The following is a 13,033-nucleotide window of genomic DNA, read 5'->3' on the forward strand; positions in this document are numbered from 1 at the left end:
TTACTTATTTTTATAATATTTACATATAATTTAAATTAATTAATTTCTTTATTTAAAAATTATTTTGTAATTTCTTTTAGATGGTAAGTTATAAGTTATTTATTTTTTGATTCTATTATTACTTATTGTTATATTATTTACATATAACTTAAATTAACTAAATTTTTTATTTAAAAAATTATTTTGTAATTTCTTTTAGATGGTAAGTTATAAGTTATTTAATTCTATTATTACTTATTGTTATAATATTTACATATTATTTAAACTAACTAAATTCTTTATTTAAAAAATTATTTTATAATTTTTTTAGATAGTAAGTTATTATTTAATTTTATTATTATTACTTATTGTTATAATATTTACATATTATTTAAACTAACTAAATTCTTTATTTAAAAAATTATTTTATAATTTTTTTAGATAGTAAGTTATTATTTAATTTTATTATTATTACTTATTGTTATAATATTTACATATAATTTAAACTTTTTATTTAAAAAATTATTTAAATAATATAGTTCGTAAGTTATTTATTTAATTCTATTATTACTTATTGTTATATTATTTACATATAATTTAAACTAACTAAATTCTTTATTTTAAAAATTATTTTGCAACTTCTTTTAGTTAGTAAGTCATAAGTTATTTATTTAATTCTATTATTACTTATCATTATAATATTTACATATAATTTAATTCTTTATTTAAAAAATTACTTAAATAATATAGTTTGTAAGTTATTTATTTAATTCTACTATTACTTATTGCTATATTATTTACATATAATTTAGACTAACTAAATTCTTTATTTAAAAAATTATTTTGTAATTTCTTTTAGATGGTAATTTATTTTTAATTCATTTATTAATTATTGTTATAATATTTACATATAATTTATACTACTAACTAAATTCTTTATTTAAAAAATTATTTAAATAATATAGTTTGTAAGTTACTTATTTAATTCTATTATTAGTTTATTACTTATTATTATAATATTTACATATTATTTAAACTAATAAATTCTTTATTTAAAAAATTATTTTGCAATTTCTTTTAGATGGTGAGTTATTTATTTAATTCTATTATTATTTATTACTTATTGTTATAATATTTACATATAATTTAAACTAACTATACTCTTTATTTGAAAAATTATTTTTAATTTCTTTTAGATGGTAAGTTATATTTTTTAATTCTATTATTACTTATTATTACAATATTTACATATATTTAAACTAATCAAATTCTTTATTTAAAAAATTATTTAATAATATAGCTTGTAAGTTATAAGTTATTTCTATTGTTATATATTTTATATAATATTTATTTGTTAGCTGTATTCTTTTATTTTAAAATTTCTATTACTTTAGTTGGTAAGTTATGAAATATAGCTTATTATTATATATATTTATACAAAAACTAAGACATATATTATTTTAAATTCCTATTTAAATTTTAGAGTAAGTGTTAATTTTAGTGTAAATTTTATTATAAACTTTTATATAATTTTAATTATTTAAATTTATAGATTTGGAAAAAGTGGAAACATAATCATAGATGAATTTATTCTTGAGAAAAAGTTAAGATGGATTCCTTATAATAAATTTAAAAGTGTTGAATATCTTGATAAAGGAGGATTTGGTACTATATACAAAGCTATTTGGTCAAATTATGATGGAGATAGAGAAGTAATTCTTAAGTGTCATAGTAATTTAAATGAAAATTTAGATGAATTTTTAAATGAAGTATGATAGTGTATTATTATTTTTTAATTTAAATTATAATTTACTTATATTAATATATTATTATTTTTTATAGTGGAAATATCATGGAAGTTGTTTAGGATCATATGAAATTATTAATTTTTATGGATTTACAAAAAATCCAAATACTTCGAAATATATGGCAGTAATGGATTATGCAAACAAAGGTAATTTAAGAAGAAACTTAACAAGAATAATTAAAAGTGATTGGGGTCAAAAATTATGCATGTTGTATGACATTATTTCTGGACTTAATGATATACATGAAGAAAATCTTATTCATCATGATTTTCATGATGGCAATATTTTAAATCATGATGAACATAAAATTTATATATGTGATTTAGGATTATGTCAACCTGTAAAATCATTATTGAAAGAACATAATATTTATGGTGTTGTACCATTTATGGCACCTGAAGTTTTAAGAGGCAAAACTTATACTCCAGCTAGTGATATATATAGTTTTTCTATGATTATGTGGGAATTTACATCTGGAATACCACCATTTAATAATAGAGCACATGATATTCAACTTAGTTTAAGTATTTGTGAAGGTGAACGTCCTAAAATTATTGAAAATACTCCACAATGTTATATAGATTTAATGAAAAAATGTTGGGATGAAGATCCATTAAAAAGGCCATCTTCTAAGGAAGTTTCAAAGATTATTAAAGAATGGATTTTTCTTCCTTATGGTAAAAAAATTGAAGACATTAATGAAGAATTAAAATGCAATATTATGGAATTTATAAATGCACCAATTGGGCATAACAATAATCTTGCTACTGAATCTCACCCACAGGCTTTCTATACAAGTCGCTTACTTAATTTTACTAGTAAACAATTAAATGAAATTCTTGAAAGTGAAAATTCACAAACTAGTGTACAAGTGAGTGAAATGCTAGTAAGCAAAGATTTGAATGAATGTATGATTGATTCGAAGACATTAGGTATGTAAAGTGTATATAATATAGCTGGTATAATATAAAATAAATTAATTTACAAATTAATTAATTTTATTTATTAATATTTAGATATTAAAACAAATGAAAATTAACTAATTATTTGTGTTTTAAAAAAGACAGTTTTTTTTGTAATATTTGATATTATGCATTTAGCAAAAAATTGTTCTTCATTTTATTCTTTTTAGATTTATTTAAACACTAAGGCTAGAGTAGTAAAATATTTTAAAGATTCTTAGTTTGTAATTTAAATAATTCCTTTTTTTTTATATTTTATCAAATATTAAATATATGTATCCTCTTCTTAGAATTATTTAAACACTAGGACTAGAGCAGTAAATATTTTACAAATTTCTTAGTTTGTAATTTAAATAAATCTTTTGTTTTTTATAAATTATCAAATAATAAGTATATAAACCCATTTCTAATACATAAATTAAAAATGAATAATGTAAAATTTTTATACTTATTTTAATAGCTGATTGTATTTAGTTTGTATTGTGGGTGGGCTTAAAAAGAACGGAAAACCAAGATTTGTAAGTATGTTGGCTTTATTTTAATCTTATTTAAATATTTTGGTCAATATAGGAATTACACTAGATTATATAATGCATTGGTTATTTTTTTGATAAATCAAAGTCTGCTTACTTTATTCTATTTTGATGTACAAGTACATTTATGTATGCTAAAATGAATATATATTTAATTTATTGCTTGATGTAATCAAATTAAACAAATCAATATACAGTAAATTATTATGTTACTTAATCACAATAAATAATTCCCTCATTATGCAAACATTTTACAGCATTTACAAATTGAAGTGTTAATTTATATTTATGTTTGAAACTTGAAAAGTCATAGAGTATTAATATCAATTTTATTATTTAAAATTGATATAGATACTCTTTTATTATTCATTAATATTAAAGCTCCCTGTTATGTTTAATGGTTACTTGTTTACAATATATAATAATACGTAAACATTATATGAGACTTAGGAAGTTTTTGATGATACACTCTATACTTTATAGCACTGTTGGATTCAAGTAAAATTTAATTATTGATTATTTGTCTGAATTTATTTGATTATAAAATCCTATTAAAATATTAAAAAATAGCTCCAAAAATTTTGATAAAATCTACGAACGCAAAAAACAAGTTAGGTAAAAAAAATTTTTTTTTTTTTCATTGTTTGGTTTATATAAAATTAATATTTTCATTTAGGAACGGCCGTTGGACGCTTGAAGATTTTGGCGTTGCCGCGTTGGTGAATCAGGATTTGAATGTTTGGTGTTCCACGAATAAAAGAATTATTTAATGCATCTAAAACAATTAGTACATCAATCATTAATTGTAAGCTTTGTTAATGAGTTAACGACACTAATGTTAAAATCTTTTTATTATATATGCAGCACATACATTAAAATCTGTACAAGCTTGAGAACTAAAGCCTATAAATACATAAAGTACTAGTTATAAATTTTTATCACTAAAATGGATTAATTCTTACCGATTATTGACATGAATTAAAGTCAATTTTCAACTTTGATGAGAAATACTAAAATCATTATAATCATTATGTGGCCAGTTATTGTCGACCGTAACATCACTTTCATCATGGGAAGAATTTAAATTTTCATTCAAATCTACACTATCAGTGGTAGGATGTTGTAAAAAGTACGAAGGAAGGATTTGTTTCAAGTTTTGTTCAAGATTTAAAAAGTTAATAAATATCTACGTTTTAATTCAGTTTCTTTATTAATATGTTTACAATTAAAGAATATGATAATAATTTACATGTAACATAAAATATCATTTCAGAATCATCTAAAATGAATTCATAATCATAATCATCATCATCCAAAGAAACAAGTTAATTTACTTTTCGAATCAGTTACATTAAAATCCATTCCATAAATTTTCTTATTTAATATATTTACAAATAATGAACGTGATAATAATTTGCATGTAACATGAAATGTCATTAAGGAGTCATTCAAACTTTGAAAAATGAATTCATAATCATGTTAAAATAGAACTTTCTGACCCATTAAATTGAACTTTCTACAAATTACATAATAAATATTATTATCATATTGCGGTTGATAAAATAATCTACATTCAATCATAATTTGAACCAAATTGATAATGATACTTTTTTCTAGAGAAAACTTTGAATAATTAGTGAAAAGTTTAAATTCTTAGGGTCGTTCTCTTATTTATAAAAAATTAAACGTCTTAACAATTTTCTAAACCGCGTCGTTAGATTTTATTTTAGAGTTTATAAAGTTTGAAAATAATTTAAAATTTTCTGAAAATGGGAAAAGTTTTCGTATTTTTATTCTAGAATTTTGAGAAAGGGTTTCTCTATTTTTTATAAGAATGTGAAATTATTTAAAAATATAAAACGTTTTTTTTTTTTCAGAAACACAATCTTGGGTTGTATGTGATTTGTGCGTACGTTGGTGTAAGAAGATACCTCTTAAATTAATCTTACAATATTATTTTGTGCAGTATTTGCTTCTTAGTTTATAAACCTTACAAAGCGATATGATACTCTTTTGTGATTAAATTTTTATCATTATTTTTCTTAAATTTCAACTTTTTTTTTGCGAATCATTTATATATATACAAAAATCGAGTAATATGAAATAACTATATTAAAAAAACTGACCGCCATTATTTTTGCCGGGGTCTGTAATATCAAAGGTCCACATGGAAAGCGTGCAATAAAAAAATTCTGCTGGTGTCATACGTGCTTTGAAAGTTTAATGTTTTCGTTCACACATAAAAACATGTTCTTGTCCCGAAAAGATTAGTTCCTTTGAGAGTGGAATCTTTGTCATACTGTGGAAACAAGAAGCACTTCCTGATGATTATTTTTGCATTTCTATAAGAGAAGTGAACTACAATTAACATAATTCTCGAAAACACATTTACATTTCTAACATATTCAAGAAAATTACTTTTATATATTTATGTCATATATTAAAATTGAATTAGATATATAGGATTAGACCCGGTTTAATATTTTTTTTTTTACTACAATATTAACTTTTTGCAGTAATAATAATGCAAAACTTTCTTGTGGTGTAATATGTCGACTTTCAACTACAAATAAATCAAATGATTATTTTAATGCGTAATAGCGTGAATAATCTCATGTTTGTCTAATAATAATCAAATGCGCTTTACTATTTTGTATAACAATATAAAATATAAATATATTATTATTTTTTAACTATTATAAATTCAATCACTATATCTATTTAATGATTATTTTAATAATTAAGGGTGAGGGCGCAGAATTAATGAGATAATTGTGACGCAAATTTAATCTAATATATAACATTATCGTAAATAATTTTTCCAAAGACAACAAAATGTCACTCAATACGGAAATGGCAGATTTAGCAGTATAAGTTCAATAAGATGGTAACAATATTTATGCAAAATGCATTATGCGTAAGTAGATATGTGTAACTGTTACTCCTTATTTCTTTGCTAATTTTTCGGTATTCTTAGTAGTGATACAGTTCCAGAAAGAATGCCAGATTGTTTCTTTTATCGAAACCTGTGGTGGAATAAGGGAGAATTTAGCGAAAAAGCTAAGTGGGAAGAAGTAACGTAAGTCACTTTTTCCTACTTGTTTGATGTTTGATATTTTTCAGCTAGTGGCTGATATAAATTACTATTTATATATAAGATTACCTTATGTGCTTGCTACGGACGTTACTATAGAGGAATATGAACAACGTACGGAAAAGTTTAATATACACGGATGTTGGGAATGGTCAGATGGAAAAGTCATAATCTATGAACTTCCTTCTATGCCACATGAAGTTTGTATCTCCGCAGTTTCTGGAGAAATATCGAACGCTTGTAGACATGTTAGAGGGACTCCCGCTCAGATTTACGGTTTTGGTGCTACCAGTAAGTATTAATGTTATAATATATTGCCCTGTTTATGGTATTGTATTTATTTTTATTGCTTAAAGGAACGTGTGACAGAAACCGTGGAAAAAAGGCCGACGCGTCGTTTCGTCCGGTAAAACCAGCTGTAACTGCACCAAATGGGAGCGATGGAAATGTAATTTCTGTTCTTTTTATTGATTTGAATTTTTTAAAGCCAGTAATTTTATATACCTTTTTTTATTTAGGATTTTCCTTGGCCAAATTTGGTTGTGGAAGTAGCCTATAGCGAAACATTGGATCACGTCGAAGAATCTTTGAGATATTGGTTAAGCCCTGGTCGTGCCCACGATTGTATTATTGTAAAAATCGATCCAGTTCCTCAAGGCCAAGTACCAGTCCGTATGAGGGTAAGTTACAGTATCTTTATACAGTGTAGCAATCATATTATTTGTATAACATTCCGAGATTTAATTTATTGTAGGCTTGGCATTACTGTATCTCAGCAGGTAGAGGAACAAGAAATATAGTTCCTCTTGTAAATGAAGTAAGTTAGACTATAGCGATTCGCTTTTCTGTTAACATATTAATAATCTCTAATGTATGTATAATGATTATTAGTTTGAATTCGGAACAAGAGATGACACTGGAGCTCAATTAAATATTACGCAAGGTACATACATCATCAATATATCATCAAGATGTCTATACCATGACTTGAAGCAACCTACGCCCCCTTCACCTCCTATCCAAATCTCTCAAAATGCTACTATTCCACTGGACTTCTATTTTGTTCAACGTGCAATCATTCAAGCATATAACATTTATTAGGACTACTTCATATGATATTGTAGCCTCAGTATTAACAATTTTTTTTGCGTATCATGCTGATTGAATCTGTTCGGGTTTATCTTTTAATTACTAAGCATTTTTTTTTGCACTGCTAAATTCTGTTATCATTAACTGGAAAATATATTGTGCTATGCTACTTGAAATCCCTCATTCATAGATTTCGCAAAATCTATGATATAATGTAAAAAAATAACTTTCTATATTATAAATAATTTTTAAATAAAGAATAATAAAATTTAAAAAATAACTTACGCCCCATATATTATTATATAATTTTTTAAATACCCTGAGTCGCGCAGTTATGTGATTTTTTCACTCTGGTTTCGAGCACATTTAAAAAAAAAATAAATTGCACAAATGTAATTAAAGTTTTATGTTTATCCCAATTCACGAAGATGCTTTGGAATAATTATATATGGGTCTTCGTAATACCAAAGGCAATCTGATTCTCTTCACACATCTCTCTTGAGTTGATCCTGATCTTGCTGTTTAGTGAAATTATTGGGATCACCATTATGAAAAAATTCTATATATCTTCGATCTCGAGAATTAATAATATATTTGAAATTACTTCGTGCTACCTGCGAGATCCAACTTGACTAAAATCACACTTCGAAACTTTCCTACTGTGGTTTCACTGATAGAATGATTTGTTGACTTTATTTCATCATTGATAGCCTTAAACGTGAATTCATGAGCCTCAGCTATATCATGAGCGTCTTGCCACTCAACCATGCCTTTTTTACGAAAAAAACTACTAGTCTTGTCTACTAGCGTGGTTGAGCGGCAAGACGCTCATGGAATGGGCTTAGAACAAAAAAGAAAAAATATTAATACGGCATAGTTTACTTTACACAATCATCAATGAGCGAATTATCATACTTGAATTTTCTGTTATGTTCATTTTTCCATAGAGGTTTCTATACTCCCCAAGTCCCAATATTGGTATCTATTTATAAAAAATTCATAATATAAGAGTTGTACAAAAAAATCACAAGGGCACATATAAGTGCGAATGTTCGACACGTAGTTATGTACATGTCTCGTTTGAAGAACTGTTTTCTAAGAAACGTAATTTCATTACCATTTTGGGTCAAACATTGTATACAGAGAATTCGCCAGACGAGGAAGGTGATATCTCTATTTCAAACAGTTTACAAGGTATTGTTAAATTAACGTCGTTTACTTGTGTTAAATACAGCATTATATATTACGATTTCTTACCTTCTGAACTTTTTGAATTTTTTGATTAAATCTTCGATCAGCAAAATAGTTCTGTCAGGAAACTTGAATGGAGAATTTTCGAGTTTTTGTATAGTTAATAACATGAAGGCTTTACCATTAATCATTTTTATTGATCTTTATAATAATGTTTAAGAATTCACAAATAATGAGTGAATTCAACGCTTCGAACTCTTGAACTGATGGAAATCTGATATCTTGAATCGTCATATTTTGAGCCATGTTAGTTCACGTGATCATAAGCCAATCATAATGTCTGGCTATATCAAGGTATGCGTAAATCACGTGATCGCACACGGCTTTGAAAATATGTGCTCTAATACAAAAAAAAACAAAGAAATGGTTACACGATATGTCGGTATTTCTAAGTTTTCTTTCTTATAATAATAATATTTGGCGAAATCTGATCAGCATTTCATTGGCTATGGTAAATATCATTTTAAAGAAAGAAAAAGTTGGAAAAGATACACATACGAATAATTCAGAGATTAGTTTAGTTTTACTTTTTAATTTGATTGTATGTATTTGTGGATTGATTACTAAGATAGAATGTCACATTAATTTTTTAACAAGCGGATAAAACTCAAAGATTAATCAAAAAAAATAAACTTTTGAAGTATGGTCACTTTATAATGAAATTTTTTACGTGCACAGAATTCATAGTTTGTTATTTGATTTATTTTAATCCAAATTATTTGATACCAATAAAATTCTACTTAGTAATATCTATAATTAATTTTATTCCTTATATAATCATTTGTCCGGTTCCTATAATTAAAGGATAGCGGCTCATTCCTCGGCTAGTCCGGAATTAAAAAAATATAAATTTTCTAAAAAAAAAATCTCTAATCACAATTATACACTAACACTTACTATAATTATTTTTCGTCTCTATTATTAAAAAGAAACATAAAAATATTGATACCATTATTTTAATAATAAAACTTTACTTCTAATATGTCAAATTATTATTAGAGAATTATACGATAAATAAATATTTTTGACAAGAAATTTGTATAACGATCTTTTCTTTATCGACGTTTTTTTATAAATGATATGGGCCGGCCATTTTTTTTGTCCGGTTATCATCCGGTTTTCGGGTTTCTTTTTTTTTTACTCAAATATCTATATTTTATAATAAATTGAGAGATAATTCACGCAAACAGATTCATTGTATTTAATAAACACGTGCTTAAAGCATTCAACCCATCAGGTCATAGAAATAATCAATAATAATTTTACGCTCAATACATTTTTTTTTTAGACGTACTGTATTTGGAAAATTTTGAAAGGGCTTATGCAAAATATTTATCATTACAATATAAAAACGAATTAAGTAATTTTATAATCACATTCACATCCGAAAAATGCTGGACAATAATGACATATATTAGCTAATATTAGATAATAAATATTAGATAATATATGACATTTCCCTTAAATGTACAGCAATGATCTTAATTAATTGTTTAAGCGAGTCATAAAAAATTCTATTTTAAACAATTTATCATAAATTTATATGATATAAAATTTTTCTGACACTTCTAAAAACAAAAAAAGCGACTCTTATTCACGATATCGTAAATCATTCATTATTCTGTAACTGGAACTCGAAAGTAACAATGAAATATTATGAAATTTATCGATTAAGTAATTATTAATAAAAAAAATTAAATCGATTCGATTGTGTATCAAGAGATAATTTATAGGAATTAATTAATTTATTATGTAAAAAAAAATTAATAAATATGTGTATATTTATGTATCAAAGTTAGAGAATTAAAAAAGCCCATAAATAATGATACAACGTAACCTTTCATTATATGTATAAATAATTATCATGTAAATACCCGGCGTTACTACTGTCTGTACTCTACACCGTCTACAGTAATATGTTTATTTTGATCGCTGGGTGCACAATAAATGTTTTTATTTCTTGCATCCTTTGCGCAAATCCTGCATTGTTACAATAATTATCATGGTAAAAATTGAGAGAATATTACAATCATTGTGTGTCACTATCAATAGTATCACGTGAAGAATTTAAATTTTCATTAGAATCTAATGTAGTTTCACTATCAGAGATAGGATGTTGTGGGAAGTATGTAGGGAGAATTCTTTCTAAGTCTTGTTCAAGACTTAGCTTTTGGTGTAAAGTCAATAAATATCGACGTTTCAATTCAGTTACATCAGAATCAAATCCACATAATAAATTAAAAATTAAATTTAGGGGATTTGGTATCACTTTACATGTCACATGAAACACTATTGTGGGATCATCTGAACTTTTTATAATAAACTCATAATCATAATCATAATTAACGTAATTATCATCATGATAAGAAGTAGGATGACTTAGCAAAACTTTTTTACAGACTATAAAATAAATATAATCCTCATTTCTTGGTTGATATATTAAAAAAGCTAATTGGTCACGAATGAATTGTAGTGTTATCATTTGTACTATATTACTATATATCTATATAGGGCTTAATATATATATTGTTGTATATTTCTTTCTATTGAATAGAATGTACTGTAACAGTAGACTGTGGTTAAGACTGCTCACGATTATTGAGTATAGATATGAATATACTACTTATATACAAAGAACTAGAAATGAAAGGTTGTTTTGATGTAGACCTGTTGTAGACCTGTTCTCTCTTAGGTCTTAAATTAGTTAAAAAAATCAAGGAACCGTGTCCTTTTTGTAAGATTTATGAAAATTACGCAAACATATTACAATGAGGTTTTTATAGAATTATTGTTAGATTTATATTATTGGGGATGTTACTTCAGGATTTGAAAATTTTCTTTTTTTTTTTTTTTGAATTCCACTCCGAAACGCAGCTTTTATTTATAAAAAAAAATCTAGGTTAACGGTGCTAACCCTATAGAGAATTTTTACACGTAAAGACATATGCACAGGAAAAAAAATTTTGCGTGAATTTTTTTTCCTTTTGCCACGGAAGTTCAGGGTAATATAAACAATCGAACGGGTAACCAAAAAAATTTATAATCGGATAATATAATTATTATGTCATATCATGCCAAAATGCGTCATAAATCTTTTAGAATTTAAACATTACGACATCTTTGAAAAAATCATCTTATCATGAATAAATCCTAAATTATTTTTTTCCCCATCTTTCATTGAAAATTTCAGCATTTTTTTCAGCATGGGAAAATCTAAAATAAAAAAGACCTTTCATACTTTTTATTATGCAAAGCACAATATATATATATATAGGTAACAAGACTCAATCTACTGCGCTATTGTTACCAGCAAAAATATTTATTAGATAAAATAGGTAAAATAACAAAGAATATATAGTGTATACAAATTACGTAGTATGACTAATAGGTGTTCTATAAATGTTCTATAATTACGCTTTTGTTTGTTAATTTTTGTGGCTTTATTGTATGATAATGACATAAATTTGGTGTAAGCTATCTAATCCTAATTTAAATAAAATTCAAGTTCACATCAAAATCCTTATTTGGTATAATTTCAAATTTTGGTATAATTTCAAATTTTGCATTCACACGTTGCGTCGGTGCAACTTCTTTAAGGAATTTTATTTTCAACCAATTTTTCCTTTATCGGGTTTAATATAAAAAAGCACTATTTGAATGGTCTCAGATCAAAAAAAAAATTTTTTTTACATAATACGTAATTAATTGTTAATATTTGGGTAAGTCCAACGATAATTGGTACATCTATATCAATATTCTATTTCATTTAAAGTATAACTGATAAGTAATTTTTCAACTGTGTAACGAACGCTATTTAAAATTGATGATCTTAAACGTGATTACTGCGCCTATTAATCATGTGAAATCATGTTTCACGCCAAAAATTGAAGTTGGATAAATTATTATCTACTTGCGGAATGTAAATATAAATATTTCTCCTATTTGTTCAAGTAATTTTAACATATGAAGTAGGTTGTAGCTATTATTAAAAAAGTAATCAATGAATTAAAACAATTAGGGAAAATTTGAGTTCAAAATTACGTGATCAAACAAGTACTAGTATATCTTATTAATGATTCTCTATTTACCTGTTACAAAGTGTGATGTCGGAAATATTGAAAGATTTTAAAATGTATTCTGTGGCTTATATAGTTATATACGGATTTAAGAAGCTAATAATTATAGAAAGTTCTGAAATTGATAATTTGAAATAAGAGACTTGTTTGTTTTGCTAACTAAACTCAGTTCAAATAAACAGATTCATTATTCACAAATACCATATGCAGGATGAAGAAGTTTACTCCTTATATATGCATT

At 24.9% G+C, this 13,033-nt stretch overlaps 3 protein-coding genes across 3 annotated transcripts; 2 read left to right on the top strand and 1 right to left on the bottom strand.

The window, feature by feature from the left end:
* Window positions 1-1,175: 1,175 nt before the first annotated feature.
* OCT59_009071 (uncharacterized protein) lies at window positions 1,176-2,826 on the top strand (the record flags this gene model as incomplete). The annotated part of the gene is made up of 6 exons (XM_066133294.1): window positions 1,176-1,178; window positions 1,280-1,376; window positions 1,561-1,748; window positions 1,822-1,933; window positions 2,369-2,719; window positions 2,804-2,826. The coding sequence occupies 6 exons, from the start codon at window positions 1,176-1,178 to the stop codon at window positions 2,824-2,826; spliced, it is 774 nt and encodes a 257-aa protein (XP_065999745.1).
* Window positions 2,827-6,188: 3,362 nt separating this feature from the next.
* OCT59_009072 (uncharacterized protein) lies at window positions 6,189-7,477 on the top strand (the record flags this gene model as incomplete). The annotated part of the gene is made up of 7 exons (XM_025326167.2): window positions 6,189-6,199; window positions 6,260-6,361; window positions 6,441-6,667; window positions 6,733-6,824; window positions 6,895-7,056; window positions 7,131-7,193; window positions 7,268-7,477. The coding sequence occupies 7 exons, from the start codon at window positions 6,189-6,191 to the stop codon at window positions 7,475-7,477; spliced, it is 867 nt and encodes a 288-aa protein (XP_025177448.2).
* A 3,268-nt stretch (window positions 7,478-10,745) lies between these two features.
* Window positions 10,746-11,198, bottom strand: OCT59_009073 (uncharacterized protein; the record flags this gene model as incomplete). The annotated part of the gene is made up of 1 exon (XM_025317847.2): window positions 10,746-11,198. The coding sequence occupies one exon, from the start codon at window positions 11,196-11,198 to the stop codon at window positions 10,746-10,748; it is 453 nt and encodes a 150-aa protein (XP_025177446.1).
* Window positions 11,199-13,033: the final 1,835 nt, after the last annotated feature.

Source organism: Rhizophagus irregularis, chromosome 17, assembly GCF_026210795.1.
Source record: "Rhizophagus irregularis chromosome 17, complete sequence".
Taxonomy (NCBI): domain Eukaryota; kingdom Fungi; phylum Glomeromycota; class Glomeromycetes; order Glomerales; family Glomeraceae; genus Rhizophagus; species Rhizophagus irregularis.